Source organism: Miniopterus natalensis, chromosome 1 (genome assembly GCF_054644295.1).
Source record: "Miniopterus natalensis isolate mMinNat1 chromosome 1, mMinNat1.hap1, whole genome shotgun sequence".
Taxonomy (NCBI): domain Eukaryota; kingdom Metazoa; phylum Chordata; class Mammalia; order Chiroptera; family Miniopteridae; genus Miniopterus; species Miniopterus natalensis.
Window position 1 is genome coordinate 26,292,280 of NC_142081.1, and position 23,614 is coordinate 26,315,893.

General features: G+C 35.8%; 1 protein-coding gene across 2 annotated transcripts in view; it reads right to left on the minus strand.

Moving 5' to 3' along the window:
• GPHN (gephyrin) overlaps positions 1-23,614 on the minus strand; it is a 351,760-nt gene that overhangs the window by 7,553 nt on the left and 320,593 nt on the right. For both annotated transcript variants that reach the window (XM_087819798.1, XM_016223798.2), the window contains 3 exons: positions 13,352-13,439; positions 4,459-4,532; positions 34-98 (listed from right to left, as the gene is read on the minus strand). In XM_087819798.1, coding sequence (XP_087675924.1) covers positions 34-98; positions 4,459-4,532; positions 13,352-13,439 — 227 coding nt within the window. The remainder of the gene's footprint in view (positions 1-33; positions 99-4,458; positions 4,533-13,351; positions 13,440-23,614) is intronic.

Genomic DNA, 23,614 nt, shown 5'->3' on the forward strand with positions numbered 1-23,614 from the left:
GAAGGCAAAATAAACTGTTTCAATTATTCTTACCTGGTAGGGCAAAAATAATTTTTCTTACACCATCAATATCCAAGGTTGCAAATGTTGTTGGCAGGCTAGAGAAAAAAAGAGATTGTTAGTGACTGTGAAGTCCTCCAGTTTTGTTGCTTGGCTCTCCATAGAAAGCTTGTCATATAAAAATAATTTTCTGTTGCTTCTTTAAACGTTTATACGCTGAAGTGTTTCAAGAGCATTTAAATTAATTTGTTGTTAGCATCTATTGTTTCCAAATAACCAAACTCCTTTTGGTTATTTTTCCCTTCCTGCCAGCCCCAAATCCTGGAGTTTCTACACCCATCTAGCTAATGATGTCTATACTATTATTGCTAGAGATTCAAAACAATCATTCTTATCATCAGAAGACTACCTAGTAATACATGCCTATCAGATAACTGCCTATTGCTCAAGAAGAGCATCTATTTCTCAACCCTTTAAAACTATACTCAGCAATAAACGTAAGAACCTCACTCCTATGAAGAGAGTATTTTGAAACGTCAAAATGAATAAAATACCACTACCAGAACAAAATTAAAGAAATAGTAATTTAAAAAATTCTCAAATTATTCTTCCTCAAGATTCTGACATGAATCCTTAGCATCAGGGGTATGGAGAGGAGTGTGAGTGGCATGGAGAAGGTGGGCAGGTAAAAACAGTAATTTTTTTCCTATTGACTACCCTTTACACAGAATTTCAGCTAAAATTTTCATTGTATTAATGGAATCCAACTGATGTAGAATCTTTAGGGGATGCTTAAATTTCCATGTAGTTGGAAAATTATCTTTTAAAGCACCCGAATTGTTTTTATTTTCACTGTTTTGCAGATTGGTCTTTCAAAAATGGGTCACTCACTCATTACTTTTAGCAATAATATTTTTTGATGACTTATAGCCATCATTATTAACTTGCTCTACTCTTCTATAATACAGTGATTTTGGGTCACAAGGGTATTACGTATTTTTTTCACTTATAAACTATAACCCTACACCACACGGCTGTGTTTCTATAGTTCTTGTTTCTGTTTCTTTTAAAATTTTTTTTATCCTCACTGGAGGATTTGTTTATTGATTTTAGAGAGAAGGCAGTGTGTGGAGGGATGGTGGGAGAGAGGGGGAGAGAGAAGGAGGGGGAGAGAGAGAGAGAAACATCGATCGATTGTCTCCTGTATGCACCCCAACCAGGGATCAAATCCACAACCTAGGTATGTGCTGTGACTGGGAATTGAACCTGCAACACTTTTTGCTGTATGGACAACACTCCAACCAGCCAAGCCACCTGGCCAGGGCATCTTTTTTTTATTCCTGATTTGTTTTACCAGTGTTTTTCTGTGGCTCCCCTTAATCCTAGGCTGCCATCATCTTGATCCTTAAAGCTTGCTTTAGGTTTGGGAACCAAAGAGTAGTAATAATAGTTATATTGTTGGAATGATAATAACAATAGCAATAATAAAAGTTACTATTTTAAAAGAAAATCTATGCATTACATCCATTATTTCATTTAATTTTCACAGCAATCTCATGAGGTGCACAATTATTATCCCATTTTATAGACAAGGAAACTGAGACTCAGAGTAAGCAATTTGCCCCAAATCGCTCAGCTAACTAAGTGGGGAAATAAAGATTTGAACCAAGGTTTGTCTAACTGTATGGCTTGTAATTTGATGAGGCTCTGTATCCAGGGTATGCTATATACAGACTTTGTAATATCTGTTTTTTGCTACTCTGAGGGTTTTTTTGCTTACTTTCTGAGTCTTTGCTGTACTTTAGGAAAATGAGGTTAGATTGTCATATTGATTGATAGATAGGTTATTTGGCAATGATTGTTACTGTTTGATGAAAATGATTTCCAAGATACATTCTTGAAAACAGCTATGTTCACTGTAGATGACCCATAAAATATTGTGATTGGTAGATCTGGTTGATAATACTCCAAATGCACTTTTTGAGTATCTCTGTCTAAAGTGAAAGGTTAATTACATTCTGAATGCAACGTATGTGGGAAAAGCAAGGCTAAATTGGTCTGAGCTTTTATATTTGGTTTTGTTCTATTAAGCAGCAATTACCTTTAAAATTTTACCTTTAGACAAGTATAAAATTCTGGCCAAGTAAAGGAAGCCCATTTAAACTTCTAAACTACTTTAATATAGCAAACTAACACATATAGTAAAAGTGAGGAGGGAATGCATAACACCTTCCATCTACTGTACTTAAAGCCAATTAAAATCATCTTTTGCATCTTGCAGACATGTACTGTAATATTATTTCTCTAAAGGAACTTATTTGAAAAGATTCCATTACAAGACATTCTGTTACCATGCACTGCTACCATGAGTGTCCTTTTGCTAGACTGTGAAGTCTTTTTCAAGCTCTAGGAAGCCATTACCTTGGAACTCAATACTTTTTGTTCAATTCTGCCCTTGGGGTGAGAATGTAACAGAATTTATACAATGACTGCAGTCACAAGTCATGGAGGGTTATGAGTTTAAGTGAGCAGAATAAGTGTTAAGAACTGATGAACTCCCAAAGTTGAGGGAAGTGGTAAATAAAAGATGGAAAATAAAGAGTACCAAAATTATACATCACAGGTGCTGAGATTAATTTAAAGAACAAATAATTCTCTTCCAGTGGTGAGGGCAAGTAATGTCAGCTTTTTTTCTCACTGCAAAGGGAATAATGCATTTAATTTGGGGGTTAGTGAGAAGCATGTTGACATACTTCTCTGTACCCTAATCAAATTAGTGTTGCCCATAGGGGCAAGAAAATAAAGGCCTGTGCACCCATACCATAGTAATATTTGCTTAAGATAAAACATTCTCAATAAGAATGATCCATACCCAATAATTTTAATAATAAAAGAACCTTGTAGTGGCAGCCATACTGGGGCAACTACAGAAATAAAGTGCCAATAATTCTAAACTCTATCAAGTTGGGAAGAAAGCTTTAGGGATCATCTTAACTTCATACTTAAACAGCAAAATCATGGAGATAAAGCCTGATTGCTGTCCTAGAACTGACACGAGTACCCAGTAAATCGGGAAGATTATGGGGGCTAGCTTGACACTTAAAAAAGGCTTCTATAATATGCTAATAGTTCCCATAGCTCATAACAACTGGTAAGTCCCACCTCTACTCTCTTAGGGTTCACATGAGCACCCATCAGAGTATCATTCTGAACTATAGCATCATTATTGTTGTCCCCGGCATGGAGGTATGCTGGAACGTCACCCACACTGAGCCTCTGAATAGGGAGCCAAAGGTTTCTAGAGAAGCAGGGGTCTGAATATGCAGACTCCTGCCTGAAGACATGGCCACACAGATTTCATCAACACCAATGTTTGGCATTCTTTGAGGATTTACAATTGATTACAGAACTCCAATCAGTCCTTCCTTAGGGGGTTATTAGATTTTAGGAGATGTATACGATCTTGGTATGTGGTTTTCTTTCCTCCTGGGAGGCAGTAAGAAGCAGTATGAAATACTACTTATGAAGTATTCTTGCAAAGGAAAAAAAGTTGAATCTGCATCTAATCAAGCCTTCAGACCTAACTTCAAACCTATAGAATATCTTGGAGAGAGTGGAACAAATTAAACACAACCACAGAGAAACAATCAGCCAAATCCATTTGTTTAGGGCAAATGATTCAGTTTCCTCAGCAAGTCAATGGTATGATAAAAAAAGATGGGGGACAGTAAATGTTCTTTAACAGCCAAATACAATGAGTGAACTGACTTGAATCCAAATTCAAACAAAACAATTATGAGAAGGCATTCTTTTTCTTGAAACAGGAGAATTTTGAATATGATCAGGGTATTCGATATTAAGGTATTCTTATTAAGTTAGGTGAGGTAATACCATTGTGATTACATAAGAGAACACTGCTGCTGTTGTTGTTGTTATCTGAGATGTATATAAAAACGACACATCTAGAATTTGCTTTAAAATAATCCAGCCCTCTGTCCCCCCAAAAAGGTGAGGGATGGGTCAATAAAAGAATTATGAAAAAATGTTGATAGTTACAGAAGCTGGGTGATGGGTTCATGCGGGGATCACTGTGCTCCCTATTTTTGTGTATGATGTTTGAGAATTTTCATATTAAAACATTTTTAAAGAGAGACAAGCAGCATAGAAAGAAAGAGAAAAAGAGAAAGAAGGCACTAGACATAGGAATTAAAGGGAAAAGGGTTTGGAAAGTTGCTTTGCTTTCTTTATACCAAACTCAAGTGATTCATAAGGAAGATGAATACCCATTTCAGATAGGTGCTGCACTTGTGCAAAGAATTCTAATACTATAATATTTCTTTTATTAGAATAGCTAACCCATAATAAAGTATGTAAAAAGAAAGCATTTAAAGCATTGCTAGTCAAAGCAAGCTAAACCAACCCCATAGCACACAGGATATAACAATATTATTTTCATACCCTGGTTTCATAAAAACCCTGCCGAAATGGATCTGAGCATGAAGATCAATGTCCAGCACCTGCTTGAGATAGTCCTGCAAATATGAAAAACAATCACTTTACTTTCAGACATTCGAATACCAGATTTTCAAAACTTTAAATAAAGGTAAAATGAATTTATAAGATTAAAATAGAAAACCACCTTATTTTAGTGAAGTTAACTTGCTTAAGGCAAATATTCCTTCATTCTTCATTCATTCAATAAATACTTATTGAGCACTTGTTATATGCTGAGTACCAATCTAGGTACAGCAGATATAGCCTTGAACAAAAAAGACAAGGTTCTTGTCCTCATAAAAAATATATCCTAGTAGGAGTACTTAGCTAATAAACCAAATAACCACATTAACATATAAATCACTTGATGAGTCACTTTCTCTCTTTTAAGACAGAATTTTATGTCTAAGGAAGGATGTTAACAAATATGGCCTAAGAAGTTGTTCCAGGGCAAGGAAGTCACACATATATATCCTACACTAATCTGCTTAATGGATTTAAAATAATGTACCTTCCTTCAGGAGAGACTTAGACAGTTGCTCATAGACTACTAATTCTAAATAAGCTAACAAAAATAAAAAGTAGGACAGAGCTCTAAACAGAAAGTCATGGGAGTTTGTTAGCACAATTGCTAACAAAAACACAACCAACCTAAGGTTATGGCCAATCCAGAGTGATCTGACAAAACCCAATAGTTGGAAATGAAGTACTGCTCTGCAGTTGGTTTTGCAGACAGAAAAAAAAAAAAAGCTGCAGTCCTTAAAATTTCTCAACCTCTTGATCTATTACTGAGTTTCTTGTTCACTAATCCAAGGGTGAGCTGAGCAAACTACTAAAATCTTAAATATTTCAAGAGCTATGGGACACTATATTTTTAAAATTGGTGCCCTTCTTTCTATCACCACAGCCCCACACAGCCAACATCATCTCACTTGGATTATTGAAATAGATCTCTCTGCCAGTAGTCTGGCCCTCCTCCAACTTATCCTGACCCCCCTTACAGTAGTAAGAGATATCTCCTGAAAATAATTCTCATCAAGTCACTGCATGTTACTTGAAGAATGTCCTGGTTTCCAGGAAAAAGTCTCGTCTTTTTAACATCATATCTATGATTCTTATATTTTCTAGCTCCCTTTTACTAACCATTTCTCTCATTAGTCAATCCTATTTCCACCCAGTCTCATTTCTTTTCCCACCCCAAATATATCTTTATTGATTTCAGAGAGAGGAAGTGGGGGGAGAGAGAAACATCAATGATGAGTCATTGATTGGCTGCCTCCTGCACGCCTCCAACTGGGGATCAAGCCTGCAACCTGGGCATGTGCCCTGACCAGGAGTGGAACCTTGATCTCCCGGATCCTAGGTAGATGCTCAATGGCTGAGCCATGCCCGGCCAGGCCCAGTCCCATTCCTCAATCAATCAATCAATCAATCAATCAATCAATCGATCTCAATTTCCCTCCCTCCCTTCCACCTAGCAAGACTATACTGCTTTCAAGTTTTTAAAGCTTTCTTGCCTCCAGTCTTTGAAAATACCCTTCCTTCTGCCTGGAATATTTCTTTTTACCCTCCTCTCTCTACCCCACCCTTATCTCAGTCTCAGTCATCTTCTCAGTTTCCCCTTAATTTCTGGGGTGGGATGATAGATTATTATTTTTATGTTTATTTTGAGGCTGTATTATTAGATGCAATAAATTTAGAAATGTATTTTCCTGATGAACTGATCCGTTTAAATATATGAAATGTCCCTACTAATATCTAGTAATCCTTTTTACCCTAATTTTTTCTGATATCAATAGAGCCACACCAGCTATCTTCCACTGTAATTTTTTTCTAATCTTTTGCTTTCAATTAGCTGTGTTCTTATATTTAGAGTGTGCTGCTTATAAGTATCATACAATTCATTGTTTATTTAAATCCAGAATGACAATTTTTAGAGTCATCAATTTTTTTTGTTATTTAATTTCTTTCTCTTCTATTAGTTTGTTAGTTACACAATCTTTTATTATTATTTTAGAGATTACAACATGCATTCTTGACTTATCACAGTCTACCATAATTTGGTATTTTTATCACTTCCCAGACAATATAAGAAATTTATAACACGTTAACTCCACTAATTCCTCTCTGCTTTTTGTGCTATAATATACCACAAATTCTATATACATTTTAAGTATTATATATCTCTTTTCTACATATATTATACAGATGATATATATACTTTATATTAACATTTAATATGTATTTATACATATTTTAAACGTCACAAGGCATTATATTTTATACAATCAGCACTCATTTATATTTACCTACATATTAACCCTTTCCTCTTTTCTTTTTGCCCTTCAGTCCTTTCTGCATTTCCATGCTTCCATAATCTTTCTGCCTAAAAAACTCACTTTAGTATAGGTCTGTTCAGTTTTGTTTAACTAAAAATGTCTTTATCTTAATTTTTGAAGGAAATTTTTGTTGGATACACAGTTCCACACAGGCAGTTATTTTCTTTCAGCACTTTACAAATGCCATCCCAGTGTTTTCTGAGTTCCATCATTTCTGTTTAAATCATTTCTGATAGTTTTACTGCTGGTCCTTTGAAGGTAATGTGTTTTTCAGGTAAGATTTTCTCTTTGTCCTTGCTTTCAGTAGTTTTGTTATAATTACTTAAGTATGGTTTCTTGTTATTTATCCTTCTTGAGATGAGCAGTGCTCCTTGAATTTCTGACTTGATGTCTTTTATTGGTTTTGGAAAAGTCTCTACCAGTATCTCCTATATACTGCTTCTGCTTACTCTCTTTTCCTTCTGGGGCTCCAGTTACACATATGTTAGACCTTTTACCATATCCCATATGTCTTTTATGCCTTTTTTCACCCTTTTTCTAAAAATTTCACTTAATTCTTATGAGTAGATTCTAGTTTTCTAATGAAATTCCTAATTTTGTCATTTCTTTTTATTAAACACATTAATTACAGTGTTTTAAAGTCCATCATATTTAGGGCTTTCCTATCTTGTTTTCCTTTCCTAGTTTTTAGTCATTTGGGCTGGTAATTTTAAAAATTGAGGTAAAAAAAATTGAAGAGGCTCTGGATGATGATATATTCCTCCAGAAAGAGTTTAATATCTTCTGGCAGTCAGTTAAGGTAAACTAAGATTACCTTGGTCCAGTCAGAGATTGAGACAATTTGAAGGAAAGTTCAGTCTTTGTGAAGGCTGGTTTATTTCCGGCTTGTCCTTATTCCTAGAGCACAGCCCTTGAAGGGTTTAAACTGAAACCGGAGATAATTTGCCAAGGCCCCTAACTCTATGCAGGCTCTGAACTCCTAAGACTGTGAAAAATTCTGTTCATTTCCTTAGTTTCTTAGCTACTCTTTTATGGTTGGCTTCTTGACCTCCTGTACCATTACACCTCCCCTCTCCCCCCACTTAGGAATTAGTAAATGCCTTGAAGAAAAATGTGGTGAAGAATTCAGTTTTAATTCTCTGCAGTTCACTTTTTTCTGATATCTTTTCATTTTCTTCTTCTTTCAACAATTTAAATGTAGCTTTTATAGTTGTTCTTGGTGGGGGGATTGATCCAAATAAGCCACTCCATCACAGCAAGAGCAGAAATATCCAGACCTTTCTTAAGAGCTCTTATAATACTATGACCCTCAGACCCCACACATTTAGGTTATACTGCAACTGCCTGATAACGGATATGCACCCTTTATTGGAACACAGAGTCTGTGAGAACAGGAACCCTGTACATTATATCTATAATGAAACCCTAGTGAATAGCACATGCCTTTCATTCGTTAGTTCTACAAATATTTTTGAGTACAATTATATAAGGAATTCTCTATATGCTAGTATTTAATGGTGAACAAGGGAGACGTGGTCACTGACACAAAGATGTTCTGTTATATTTTACTGAGGACAGCGTACAGTAAGGAAACCAACAAATAAAACAATTAATATAAAGTATGGCACATGCAATAAAGGAAGTGAGAAGGTGCTGGGATAGAGAATCATGGGGTGGGGTGGAGAGTAAAAAAGGCCATTTTAAAAGAGGAGGTTAGGACGAAAAGGATTCAGCCATGTGAAGTGTGCAGGAAAGAGAAGTCCAGGCAGAGGGAAGTACATAGGAAGTTTCTTAAGCAGTAAAGAGTGTGCCTAGGACTGTAAAGACAGTGGAAGGTGGTGAATGACTACAAAAGAGGCATAAGGTGAGTATGGAGAGACAGGAAGTGGTCATATCTGCATGGTCTTAAAGGCAATGAGGCAGAGATTGGAAAGCACACATGCTCATTACATATTTGTTAAATAAATAAAAGAACTTAATTTTTCTTGAAAAAAATCCCCTTTTTAATTGGTAAAAATGCCCTTTGTGATTCTTTTTGAACATGAAGGAAAGTTTCATGCTTCTTGTGACAGAGGGAAAGCTTGTAACAGATACAGCAATAAAGACTGAGATTCATCATTGTTCATAACTTTTTGTAAACTTATAGAAGCTGCAAGGATCTTAGTCTGATATTCTGAAAGCTAGAGTTAGACAGGAAGAAGAAAAATGAATGAATGAACAAAGAAACTAGATATTTCCCTCAACCCAGGTAAGAACGTCAGAAAAACTGTAAAAGACTGTGAATTGGGCAAAAAAGATTACTGGATGTCCAGTGTAGCAAAACTGTCTGGATTTTTTGCGCCTTTCATTGTCTTTGAGCTATTTTACAAAAATTAAGCTGTAGAAAACTGATAGTGAACATGATTATTGTCCTTAGAAATGTAAATTAGTTACGTCCATGGAGATATAACTGATTATTCGCCTGCAGATATAAAAGTTTTTTTTTCCCTCTTTTTTTAAAAAAAGTATATCTTTATTGATTTCAGAGAGAGGAAGGGAGAAGGAGAGAGAGAGAAAATGTCAATAACGAGAGAGTCGTTACTGATCGGCTGTCTGTACATCCCCAGCCTGGGGATCGAGCTGCAACCCTGCATGTACCCTGACTGGGAATCGAACAGTGATCTCCTGGATCCTAGGTCGATGCTCAACCACTGAGCCATGCCTGGTTGGGCTGCAGATATAAAAGTTTTGTGTCTATTAGCAAATTTATTTTAGCATTCCTGACTATCTATATGTGTTCTCTGAATTTTCCTTTAAACCAGTTGTAATATCTTATCGGTTACTTCATTAACTGATAAATTAAATAAAACCTTGACATTTGTTCATTTTATATATTGATGAAGTTTATGATTTTGTTTAAAAATTATGCTTTAATAATTCTGGAGGGTCCACCGAGATGCCCCCATTGATTTACCTGACAGAGCGAGGTAAATCTAATTACCAAAGAAGTGCATAGCTTAAACCTGGGCATATCTTTCCTTGGTTTCTGGAGTGAACACCAAGCAGTAATAAAACTTGAACTCTGCTAACTTTTGGTTTCTCTAATTTTGTCCCTCTATTGATTTTAGTTCTATTTTTGTTCCTGTGCATGGTCAATAAGGCATTCCCCCTTGTGGCAGCAATGACTGGAAAATTGGTTTGTGGTCTGACCAGTTGGTGATTCCTTTAAATGGGAGATAGAAATCAATTCTCTGTTAGGTAAGAGAAGACAGATACTCTGACTTATTAGTTTTTCTTGTTTATTTGTCTTACTGTCATTTTAAGCCAAAATCAATTAAGGAATCTGTGACCTCTAGGAAGAAAAATAGTTCTTTATTTGAGAATGATGTCTTTTTGCTTCTGTGTTTACTCTTGACCTGCAGTTGAGGTTTTAGAGCCGAAGCTATATGTTCTTTATGTGTCTGTGATCCTAGAAGGCATTTATCTCATTTTGTAAGTGTGAAATTTGTTCTTATTTCTGGAGGGTATTCATAAATTATGTCTGTGAAACTACCACGTAGATTGGGCCTTCCTTGGGGTAAGCTGTGGATTAAGGGTAACCCCCACCCAGACCCTCTCAATCTGAGTCTGAATGTGATGGAATTGTTGAAGGGGCAACACAAGAGCACCTTACCCCAACTCTCTGGTTTCGGCAGGATCTGGGTAGAAAAGCCCTGATCTCAGGGCCACAATAAAGTTTGCTTTGTCAAGGGAGAAAGTATAAATATCAGAACAGTTAAATTGTCTTTTAAAGGTGCTCTATTGTTCTGACTGACCTAGAGAGACAAGTGCTTATATATAATAGGTATCCCTAAAATTTTCAGATAATAAGGATATTTAACGTATAATTTAGTGCTACACTAACAAGTATTCTTCTTATAATTTTAAGAATCAAAATTCACATAGTTAAGGTAAATCTTTGGGAAAGAGATTAATTATTTTGGTTAGTAAGAAAACCCAGCCATGTTCTATTATTTATCAGTGTTGAGTATAATTAGGCAAAGATATTTTATTTTGCTTGGGTTATTTTCCCTAAACTCATATAGGTTTATTCCTCAAATGAGCTAACACTATTCCTACATAAATATTTAAGATTGTGAAAAATGTAAAACTGGGTTCAACAAAATCAAATCTTTATTCTAACAAATTTTAAAAAATTCTTTTATTATGTAAGGTTTAGGTATACAGCATAATTTAACATCTGCATACACTATATAGTGATTACCACCACGAGTCTAGTTACCATGTATCACCATATAATTGACCCTTGACCCATTTTGCCCACACCCCAACTTACTTCCCTTCTAGTAACCACCAATCTGTTCTCTGTATCTATGAGTTTGTTTTGTATTATTTTGTTGGTTCACTTGTTTTGCTTCTTTTAGATTCCATGTATTAGTGAAATTATACAGTTGCTGTATAACTCTAAATTTGCAAAACAAATTCAAGAAGGCCTATCTGGTTAATTAACACTCTTGCTACTAAATAATCAGGGCAAGCCTCTGAGATGAGCCTTTTTGGTGATCAGTAATTATCTTTGTGATTATTTTGATCATATGAGGTAAGGGAGACAATATTAGAAAAAATTAAGAGGCTCTTAAATAGGCCGAAAAAAAAAATTTACTGGGTGTCCAGTCTAAGTGTATCCTTCTTGGTTATCTGTACCATTCATTGTTTTTGAGCTATTTTACAATTCTGCAGGTTGTAGAAAATTTATAGTAATGCATATAATTCTTTAGTTTTCAGGGCAAAAAGCAGATTCTTTGAAAAAAGTCTGTGTGAAGCAGGGGGAGATAGACGTGGGAAGAGATTTTGAGGGAAGCAACTATAAAAGAGTCATTTTTCTTTGGCTGAGAAGAAGATAGAGGTCTGTGGATACCAAAAGCATTAGGGGTCCCTTTATAAAGAAAACTAATAGGCTTTACTATACTGGCTCTGTTTACTTGTAAGCAAATCCCTAGGATAAATGACATCTTTGTTAGTTATAAGCTTGTTGCTTCTTCAGAAGTATTAGGAAAGATAAACTTTAGGTCTGACAAATAGGTATTGTCCTACAATTAAGTTAATTAGTAACAAAGATATGTTATACATGACACACTCCCTGGGAATAACAAATTTAATATTTAAGTACTCAGCTTCAGGATTGCTCTTGTGATACTTAGAACACCAAAGGCAGTTTGATGATTAAAAAAATAGACATGCTGCAAATTATTTCTTATAGATCTATAATGCAGACTTCAGCCCTAGCCTTTGTGATCTCAGGAAGTCTGCAGCAATTTGCTCTGCCCAGGACTAAAAACTTCTAGGAGACTTGAGGGAAGATTAACCTAGCAAACTGTCTGCTATAAGGAGAATACCCATCTTCACTTTAAGAGCTTTACTCTTGGATGTCATTTGAGATAACAGTCTTGGACTGAGATTCTTTCTTTTTCTTCTATGGTTTTGGCATCTAAAGTGCTATTCTTAAACATTCTAAAACTAAAGTTGTCAATGAAGGCAGGCATTTTCTGTTCAGGCTATTGAATTCTGACATTTATGCTCAGAGCCAATAGAGTTCACTGTCCAAAAAGTCAGGTTATGAATTTAGGCAGTTTTATAGCTAGCAAGTGCAGGGACCAAGAATAATCATATATGTAAGATATAGCTAAAAATCAAGTTCTTGAAAAAAATGTGAATTTTAGTAAAAGCTATTATTACAGTATTTTTATAATTTTCAGCTCAGTCATTAATATGAGATTAAAAAAACAGAAACATGAAAAGGGACTATAGGCTGGTACAACATCTCGTGATCTAAAATGTTATCATGCCGAAACATAAGGTTGGTCATTGCAGTAAAGAATATTTCACTTTTATAACATTATTCAGTGGACCCAATAATCATCATGGACCAACACATTTCATTAAGATATATAAACTTAATGATACTGAGGTATTCAAACTATAATTTTATAGGACTAAGCATATGCTCTATGAAAATATACTTAGTTTTATAAAATCCTATATATGTATTTATATCTATGTTTGTATTTTATTTTCATCATTATTATGATTATAATTATTTGTTGAGGGGAAATACCTAATCTTCTCTTTCTTCCCTGTGGGGAACTAAGGGTTCTTTACCCAGTTTGAAATATGTGGTGGAGGTGGTCATCTTTAGTTTAAATTTAAGTAGAAGGAAGGATCTTGGAGTTTTAACTTAGGGGTAAATATTATATATAAAGGAAGTCCTAAAGTACTAACGTTGAGTGAGCAAAAGCCAGAAATCCCCAAGGGGAGATCAAAACCATGATGGAAGTTGTGGGATTTTCCATGCTACTCCTGAGCTAAACTCTGATCTACGCTGCATCCCTTTTAGAATGCCCAGAAGTTTCTGAAGCCCCATGGATATTCAGCTTTGTGGAGGTCTGGTTATGTACCAGATATTTACCAGATCATAATTAATCAACTGTATGCAAGGATAACACAGTGGATAAATTTCCACAAGCTCCATTTTTTCATACCTTTTCCCCCATGGATACACCCCCTGATGTGATGATGACATCAGCACGACTGATACCCTCATTCAAGGCATTGAGTAAGTCATCTGGGCTGGAAAAAAATAAAGACAAATACATTAACACACAAGGAAAATGATTTAGATACAGTGCCCACTTAAAACTAAACCACGTCATTTACTGAGTAGGAATTAACTTGATTGAGTACAGCACTATATTCTGTATGAAGTAGGAATCAAAATGGTCTCTGCCCAACAGGTGCATAACTCTTACTGAGGAGAAAAAGTAGTGAGTACGGAAGTCGTGGCTACTGGTACTTTCACAGGGTTTTTTTCTTCTTCTTTTCTCTATCTAACAAGGCAACACAATAAGGGGAAACAATGAAGTGTTGCTAGGCTTTCTAACCATCCCAGTTTGTCTAGGAATATCCTAGATTTTGTATTGAAAGTCCTATGTCCTGGGAAACCCCAGGCAAACCAGGACAGTTGTTCACCCTAAGTATTGGAAAGATCACACAAGACTCTTTAAAGGGTCTATGACTTAAGTTAGGTCTTGAGAAATGAGCTGGATTTTTATAGGTGGAAAGGAATAGGAAAGAGGATCAGCCTGTGATGAAGCCTGTATTGTTTCTAGATCAGTGGGGAGAAGAAATTGTCTAGAGTGAAGGACCTGACTTGAAATGACAGGGCTAGATAGGGTAAGACAAGATTCTGGAGGGCCCTCAAGCTCAAGAATTTGGACTTCATCTAATGGGGAAAGGGCGTGAGTGGTTTACGAAAAATAAGAGGAGCCAGTAAGTGTTTCATGGGAAAAGAAAGGAAAGAGAAAAAAAGACCAAGCAAAGCAGAGACCATATGAAACATTGTGAGAGGGTAAAGGGACAGGATGAATATTAGGGACTGAAACTAGGCAGATTCCTGAGTCAACTAAATAGAAAAGTGCACCAGCTCCTCTGACTGCACAGGTCAAAGGCCTCGGAAGAAGAGATGGAGTGAAGTCAAGGGTCTTATCTTCTGGATGTCAGAGGGTTGCAAAGGCCTAACTTGAGATTCATCAGGTGAGAAAAAGACAAAATACCAGCTATCGGGACTTATGGAGAGACAGGAAAGCAGAGAGTAAGGACTGTTTAGTAACTATTTTTAATCTATAAAAGCGACTGGGCAATGTGCACAGCACTTGCATTTCTCTTCAAATGATGGAATACAGAAAAGGAGCCTTTTGAGGAATATTTGTCCAGAATACACTCTTGTTTTCTGAAAACTTCTTACCCTGTAAGGAAGGGGTGTGTGTGTTTCCCTTCCTCCCCCTTGGACATCTAGCATGCACGGAGTAATCCTAGCTTCTGATTTTCTAGTTCTTGCTTTTAGTCCCTCTTGAAGCCTATTTTTGCTCTTGGGTTCCATGAGATAAGGCTACATCTTCCCATTAATCCCTTCTTAGCTTAAGCTAGCTTAAGTAAGTTTTTGTTAACGTGCTGTCAAATGATGGCTCAGTGAGATGGCATATGCTCTCCCAAATATTTCCTGGTAGTGAAGTTTATTTGAGTAGGAAGAAGAGGAGGAAAAGGAGAAAAAAAGTAGTAACTAGGGCACAATTTCACTCTTTATGCAGTGGTGACAGAAGTAAGGAGAGGAACTTGAGATTTACCCAAGAGGCTGCCTATGAACAGGCTTTACAAGAGATAAGCTGGTTGGGAGGTGGCACAGCATAGAGGTTGAGTATGAACTCTGGAGTCAGGCTGCCCAGGTTAAATCCTGGTGTTACTACTTGCTAGATGTAGAACCTTGGACAAGTAGAATAACATCAACATACTCTGAGAAAGAAGGCCTGCCGCCACCAAATCCTATATCCAGTCAGACAGCATCCACCCATCAGGACAGAAGAATGATATTTGTGAAAATTCAGAAATTCAGATAATAAATCATTAAGTAATGTTCTTAAAAATGGGTCAGATCAGAGATCTCAAGACAGGGGAAAAGAAGAAGAAACGCTAGTGAAACACACATTTATATAACTATATAGCTAAATCTAAATATATAATGATCAAATAAACTGAGGAACTGCAATATATGTATTATATGCGGGCTGCCCCAGAAGTTGTAGAGACGTACCACAAAAGAAAACTCAATAAAAGTCTAGAATTAAGAGCACGATTGCAATACTACCTAAAAGTTGAGGAATGGGAGCAGATGGGGGAAATAAAAGTATTCTAAAGGTCTCCCTGGTGTAGGGGGTGCATCAAAGAAATGGGAATGGCTTTAGGAGGGATATAGTTGGCATCTTTTCAAAATATAATAGTAGAGAAATGTATATTTGATTATGAGTATCAGAAATTGGAAGGAAAGCAAGAGGATAATAGTGAAGAAAAAACAAAGCTGTATAAATAGTAAACAAAGTTTAACATAAATATAAAGGAAAAGAAAACATCAAGGGATGTTTTTATAGCAAACTTCATGGTAAAGCAAAATGAACTTTAAGCAGGATCAGGGTTATGGTAACTTAAGGCAGATGCAAGATTGATAATTTTTTTCCTTTAGCTTAAATTCCATTTGAGTGTGATTTACAAGGGATATACTTAAAGATGAAAGACTGAAAGTGAGGGTAGGGCAAAAAGATACCAGGAGGCAAATGTAAATAAACAAAAAAGTAGGAATGGCATATTAATGTCAAAGTGGGATTTCAAGTAAAAGATCTAAAAAGGATACAGAAAAGCAACAAATTGTAATAAAAGTCAAATTTATAATGATGATACAACAATATATGACTGTGTCACAAGACAGGGTCTCATTTTATCTAAGCTTCTTGATTGCCCCTCCAGATCCCTGCACATTGTAGGAACTCAGTAAATGAACTGAACGAACCCTGGCCTCTATGCCATCTCTCCACAGTAGATTTGGGAATGAATAGTGAGCAGTTATTACAACTATAATGCTATTACGGGCAATGACATTATGGATGGAAGAGAAGATACTATTTAACATTTATATAATCATAAAATAGTACTTTCTTTGAAAGGTTGTCATGTATAATAGGGAGTCAGTTTATTTGCTGTTGCACCAGAGGGCTGAATTAGTACTAATGGATGGAAGAAACAGATAAAGACTGGCTCAGTGAAATGGAAAAACATTCTTATCATAACAGCCATCCAACAGTAAAATGTGCTGCCTTGTGAGGCAAATACGATGTTTCTCACTAGAAGCATCAAACAAAAACAGGATGGCTAGTTAGAAATTTTCTAGAATGACTCCAATGGTGAAAGATTTGACTAGCTAACATCAGATGTGCCTTTCAATTCTAACATGCTGTGATTCTATGGAAATAATGAAATTTATATTAATACAGTGACTATTTTCTCCTCACACACAGACTGGAGCAGAGAGGGAGAAACTGACTCGAGCACTGCAACATAATAATCACCTTGTAGATTGTACTTTTCTCCCTCTCACTTTTTGAACTTCAAGAACATTCAACTATTTGACTTGTGTTAAAAAAAAATAACAGTATTTTTTTCTTTGCAAAGCTATGACATTCACCTTCAACCTGGGAGATGGTTACTGATAATAGTAACAACAGTCTCCCTAGCGTTCTAACTTAATTAGATGCCAAAGATTAAACTTAAAAAGGCAGATAAAAGAGAAAGTAGAAGTATAACTCAAAATAAAGCTATCAGAGAATGAATGTGGCTTTCTCAAAACTCTATGTATGAATCAGTTTCTCTGAAGGAAGAATACATTAATGGTATCTTTTGACTATTATTTCTTTTCAGATTTCACTGGGCTTTGGGGACTTACTTTTAGTTCAGGCTTTTTTGCTTTTTAAAATTTGTGTCTGTCTTAAATTACCATAATCCTGATTCTGGTTTTTTTTTCCTTCCCTTTACCATGAAGTCTACTATAAAATTCAAAACCAAGACAGCGCTTTTACCCAAGTTTAGATTTTATGGATTTCAGAGCATTCAGAATGCAAATGCAGTTTTATTTTAAAATATTTAATATAAACACACAGATGGACAACAGCTGCTAATTAGTTTTCTGTTTCATCTGTTACGCCAACTGTGAGCTATAGCATTTTAAGATGAGTGAAGATGATAGTGGGTGAGAGAAAAAATTCTGGGATTGGAGATTAAGGCATAATGGCAGTTTATCATACCAAGATAACAACAACAAAAATAGCTCAGGACCTACCCTAATTTCTTCAGAGGTCAAGGATAAATTTCTCAACTACAAATATGTCCTACTTTCTAGTTCATGTGTGGAACCAAACTAACTACTGCACATAGCCGTCAGTTAGTCCTTCAGTCCCACTGGGTGTTTAGGCACCATGGAGTCATACAAAGACAGAAGAAAACATGGTCTCTGCCCTCAAGTTTGTAAGACAGTGTAGAAAACATATGGTAGAAATTTAGGAAGATGAGTGAAATCAACAATGAAATTAATATCATTGATTGAATTCAAATATATTAATTAAAATTAAAGTAAAAATGTATATAAGGAGAAATGATATAAATATTGAATGGGACATGATCATTAAAACTGGTTTGGGATAATTAGAAAGGCTTTTTGGAAAATATTACTTCTTATGGGGGTCAGTAAGAAAACAACTTCTAAAGTACAGTAAAAAATAGAGGTTATTCTTAGAAGAATCAGCAACATCAACTCTTAAGGATTAAGAAAGTCTACTGTAATAGCCACTAAAAAATTCTGTCACCGAGAGTGGGAATAATCTTTTGTTATTAAGCACATGCTTGTTAAAGTAGAAAGAATATTTTTGGTTAACCAATAGAAAATCAGAGATCTCTGCTGATAAGGGATCAGGAAAAAAATTATTATGTTGACCCAAAAGTTAATACTTTGCATTTTGAACAGAAAAGGGAAGTAGGCAGTTTATAAAGATGACAAGAACCAATTAAATTCAGATCAAATTCTCCCCGAAAATTAGAAATTTCCACTTTTAGAACATTAGGTAAGCACTAGGAAGTTAGCATATGTTTCATTCACAAATTGGAAGGTGTAAGGCACTGGGCTTTGCCCAAGTAATCACTGTACTGTTAAGTCTATTTGGATAATTCCTGCTAAGTGTGCCAGTTTTATAAAAATCCAATTTGCTATCTCAGTGCTTATTCCCCTTCTGTTCATGCTTTACTGTGAAGAGGCAGCTTCACAAATTGGCAGCAGCAGAAAGAGGCAAATTAAATCCAAAACACCATCTATGGTGGAGCCAAGTAAGCCCAGCATGACTGGAATGGGACAGGCTTCTGTGATGGCAACTTTCCAGAATGGGGAACCCTTTTCTTAATTACAGGAATTCCCCAGCCCTTTAGGCCTGGAAAGGCTAGAAGGTTCAAGTCAACAGTTTGGAAGATGTATTACCAAGCTATTTTATAGCTGAGGTAGAAATATAAACAGCTCAATAGTTAAATCAGTTTTAGGAATAATATAAATTCAATTAATGCTAAACTTCATTAAAAAAGATTTTCCAGCCATTTGTAAATCTGGGTCATTTGTAAGTTGAATGAATGTAGGTCTGACTATCAAATTATCATATACTCACATTATATGCACTCCTTCTCTCTCTTTCCTTTCCCCCCATAGAAGGTACTATGAACTGGATATAATAAGTTGTCCAAAGGTAATAAATGCTGCAAAAGCAGCCCAAGTTGTGGGAGGAAAGGTAGAGACTGTAAAAGAAAAGGGGCTTTTCCTTTTATGGAAGGTGGAGTTGTCTATTTTACAGTGAATAGGAAGCAGTATTTAGACATCCGGCAAGTAAACCTGAACTACTGTACTAAGCCTTCCCGCCATTTTCCCCCCTCCCATATCACCTAAAGATCTCAATTTTGCAACTCAGTTCCTTTTAATTTATTTACACACAGTCAATATTTATTTAAAAATTTAAATGAAATTTCCCTCTCTGGCTCTTGAAATGTTCACAGCTACTGTTTACTTAGGAGCTTTATGTATTAAAATGAATATATCTATTTAGCTTATTGACCTTAATATTAAAGAATCGTGGGTGCTAACCCCAGTTAAAAGGGCAGCATGCCCAGCCGGGCGTGGCTCAGCGGTTGAGCGTCGACCTAGGATCCAGGAGATCGGGGTTCGATTCCCGGTCAGGGCACACGCCAGGGTTGCGGGCTGCAGCCGATCAATGACTCTCTCATCATTGATGTTTCTATCTCTGTCTCTTCCTCTCCCTTCCTCTCTCTGAAATCAATAAAGATATATTAAAAAAAAAGAAAAAAAAGAAAAAAAAAAGGGCAGCATGGCAGAGCAAAAGAGAAAGGACCCTGGAGTTAGACAGGTATGGTTTGGACTTCTTACTCTGCCTTTTACAAGTTGCATGACTCTCAACAGGCTATTTAATTTTTTTTAGCTTCAGTATTATTATCTACAAAATGTGGGTAAAAGACACTTATATGGCTCTGTTGTTTCATGAAGCTTAAATAAGAGACGCAAGTAAAAGAATGTAGTATAGTGTTATACAGGGGTAGGCAAAAGTAGGCTTATAGTTGTTTGTCTGGAAAAATATATAATACAAGAATAAATAATAATACAAGATAAACTGTTTTGCCCACCCCTGTGACAAAGTAGGTTTACAGTTGTAATATAAATAATACAATAATTAATAAATAATAATATGAGAATAAACTGTAAGCCTACTTTTGCCAACCCCCTATATATAGTAGGTACTCGGTAAAGATTAGTAAAAACTGACATATTTGGAGTGAGGAGGCTGAAGAAAATGGATGTGGATTGGGGAAGGAGGAAAGAGAGGAGTGGAACAGAATTGGAAACTTCTTTGTAATTCTTACTAATAACTGTTTTATTAATCTCTATAGTAACAAAGACTAGTACAATGCCTGGCATAGCATGACCCTTCATAAGTTTGTTGAGTTATAGTATGCTTGCCCATATATAATAAAATCTCAATTTTGCCACAGGTATGTACTTGGCACTTTAAGAAAGATCATATTGGTAGCAGAATAGAGGGTGAGTTAGAGGGGAACAAGATTGAGAGAAAGAGGCTAGTCTCATATGTCTAGACAAAAAAATAAAGGGAGCCCCAAACTAAGCCAGGATGGTAAGGATGATTATATGAGAATGTAGAAATGCTGAGGAGGGAAATATCTATAGCCCTTAAATATAGCGGTGAGTTTAAGAGAAGAGCTATGATAACTTCCATTCAGATTTCCTTTGGGTTGGGTGACTGTGTGGATCATGGTCACAGTCACTGAGATAGAAGAACTAAAGGAAATGGAACAAGATGGTAGTGGGGAGGGGCAGTGAGACAAGTGGGGATGATTGATTTAGTTTTGGATATGTTGAGTTTGCAATGCCTACTGAATTTAAAGATGCACCTAGTAAGCAGGTGGATCTAGGCATGGAACTCAAGACAGATAAAATCTGTGATCCATTAGCATAAGAAATTAGAAAGACAGAAAGCCAAGAGTGAACCATGGGGACACCTGCATTTAGGGAATGAGCATAGGAAGAGGAGCGACAAAAACCAAGAAAGGATAAACTACAAATGAAGCATGAAGAAGTGGAAATGGTATATTGCTAAAGAGGGATGCATTATTGTGGTTTATAGACCTACTAGCTGGGGTTTGTAGGCATTTTATTTGTATGTACAGACACATACCATTTCCACAAGGTTTTGTAATCCAGATGAAGATTAATCAACATTGACATTCTTCTGTTCTACATAATAGCCTACGCAATGTCTTTTGATTTAATCTTTATTTTCTTAAATTGTTGACTCTATTACAGATGTCCTCCATTCCCCCCACCCCCATTTGCCTCCCTCCACTCTGACCTTGCTCTTCACCACACTACTGTCTGTGTCCATTGGTTATGCATATATGTATATGAGTTCTTTAGTTGATCTCTTCCCCCTCTTCCAACCCTTTCCCCCTCTGAGATCTGTCAGTCTGTTCCATTTATCCATGCCTCTGGTCAGTTTATTTTGTTCTTTAGATTCCACATATAAGTGAGATTATGTGATACTTGTCTTTTGCTGACTGGCTTATTTTGCTTAGCATAATAATCTCCGGGTCTATCCATGCTGTCGCAAAGGGTAAGAGTTCCTACTTTTTCACAGCCAGTATTCCATTGGGTAAATGTCCCAAAGCTGTTTTATCCACTCACCTACTGATGGGCACTTGGGCTGTTTCCAGATCTTGGCTATTGTAAATAATGCTGCTATGAACATAGGGGTGCATATATTCTTTCTGATTGGTGTTTCAGGATTCTTAGGATATATATACTGAGAAGTGGGATAGCTGGGTCAAAGGCAGTTCCATTTTGAATTTTCTGAGCAAACTCCATACTATGTTTTCCACAATGGCTGCACCAGCCTGCATTCCCACCAACAGTGCACTAGGGTTCCCTTTTCTCCACATCCTTGCTAGTACTTGTTTGATTTTTTGATAGTTGCCATTCTTACTGGTGTAAGGTAATACCTCATTGTAGTTTTTATTTGCATCTCTCTGATGATTAGTGACCTTGAGCATTTTTTCATATGTCTATTGCCCATCTGTATGTCCTCTTTGGAGAAGTGTCTATTCAGGTCCTTTGCCCATTTTTTTTTTTTTAAATAGGATTGTTTGTCTTCCTGGTGTTGAGTTGAATAAGTTCTTCATATATTTTGGAGATTAACTCTTATCTGACGAATTGTTTGCAAATATGTTCTCCCATATGGTGGATTCCCTTTTCGTTTTGTTGACTGTTTCTTTTGCTGTACAGAAGCTTTTTAGTCTGATGTAGTCCCATTTGTTTATTTTTCTTGGTTTCCTTTTCCCTTGGAGACATTAAATATATTGCTCTGAGAGATGTCTGAGATTTTACTACCTGTGTTTTCTTCTAGGATTTTTATGGTTTTGTAACTTACATTTAAGTCTTTTATCCATTTTGAGTTTATTCTTGTGTATAGTGTAAATTGGTTGTCTAGTTGCATTTTTTTGCACGTCGCTAACCTCTTGATTTTAAATTCTACTTCCAAATCTGAGTTCTGGCACTTTCTAAAACACTTTTATTACTAGGCTGTAATTTCTAGTACACTTCTAATACATGTAATTTCAAGGGCAAGATTTATGTCTGTTTCAGCTTTGTATCTTCAATAGCCTTTGGCTTAAAATTCATAATAGATGCATGATGAAACTTACTATATCCTAGTTACTTCCTGTGATCCACGGAACAGCAGCTTGGTATCCTTGGGAACTTGTTAGAAATGCAAAGTCTGAGCTCACACCAGATTTTTGCATAAGAATAAACATTTTTAATAAGATCTCCAGGTGATATGAATAGGTATAAAATCAATACTTCCTGACTGACTGACCAATGAATAAACAAATTGTATTGCTTTTACTTCTAGTACATCTCCAACTTTAGCCCACGTGATACACCTTGGTCAAGTTATCTTTCTAAACTAATCATTTGCTATGTCAATTCTGCTTTAAAAAGCTCCAGATTTAACTAGATTGAGTAGTTCTGCCTGGATAACAAAGCCTTTCAAAATTTCTACCAAATTTACCTCCATTATCCTCCTTATCTGAACCTCTTGTTCTAATCAGTCTGGCTTTACTTGAGTGGCTGTTTATTTCTAGTTTTCTATTTTTGTTGTTTCCATGTTTCTTACTCAACACACTCTTTCTAACTATATAAATCCTATTCATCCTTCATGTTCTAGCTAAAATAGCATCTTTATAAAACTGACCACTCAAACTCATAGTGATGCTTCTTTTCTGATACATTTATATTTATTATTAGCAGAGAATTGTGGATTGTTATTTTCAAGAAACTTTGATTCCATTCATACCTCTGCCACTAACTTGTATAATGCTGGCCAAGTTCACTGAACATCTTTGGGTTTCAAAATTTCTTTTTAAAGAAAACAGTAGGAAACCCAACAGTACTGTGTTCCACAGTGTGAGAAAATATATCTCAAGGAATGTATTTTAATGTACACATAATATTTAAAAATGAATGCCTTTAAAATATAGTTGTTAACTATCAAGTATGTGAAACATCCCTCCTATAATCTTCCCTGTACCCTCTTTTTTAAATAAAATGTACAATAAGCAAAGGCAAAATTCAGTCCAATTCAATCCAAATACGTTACACAGCCTTACTCTACAATTTTAACACTTATTGTTAAAATTAGAGTAGATGATAGAATAAGAGTTGAGAAATAGAATCGTAGAATTTCAAAACCAGACCTTTTTTTAAATACAAGAATAGAGTTCTTACTCCCTACTTTTATCTGTATTTT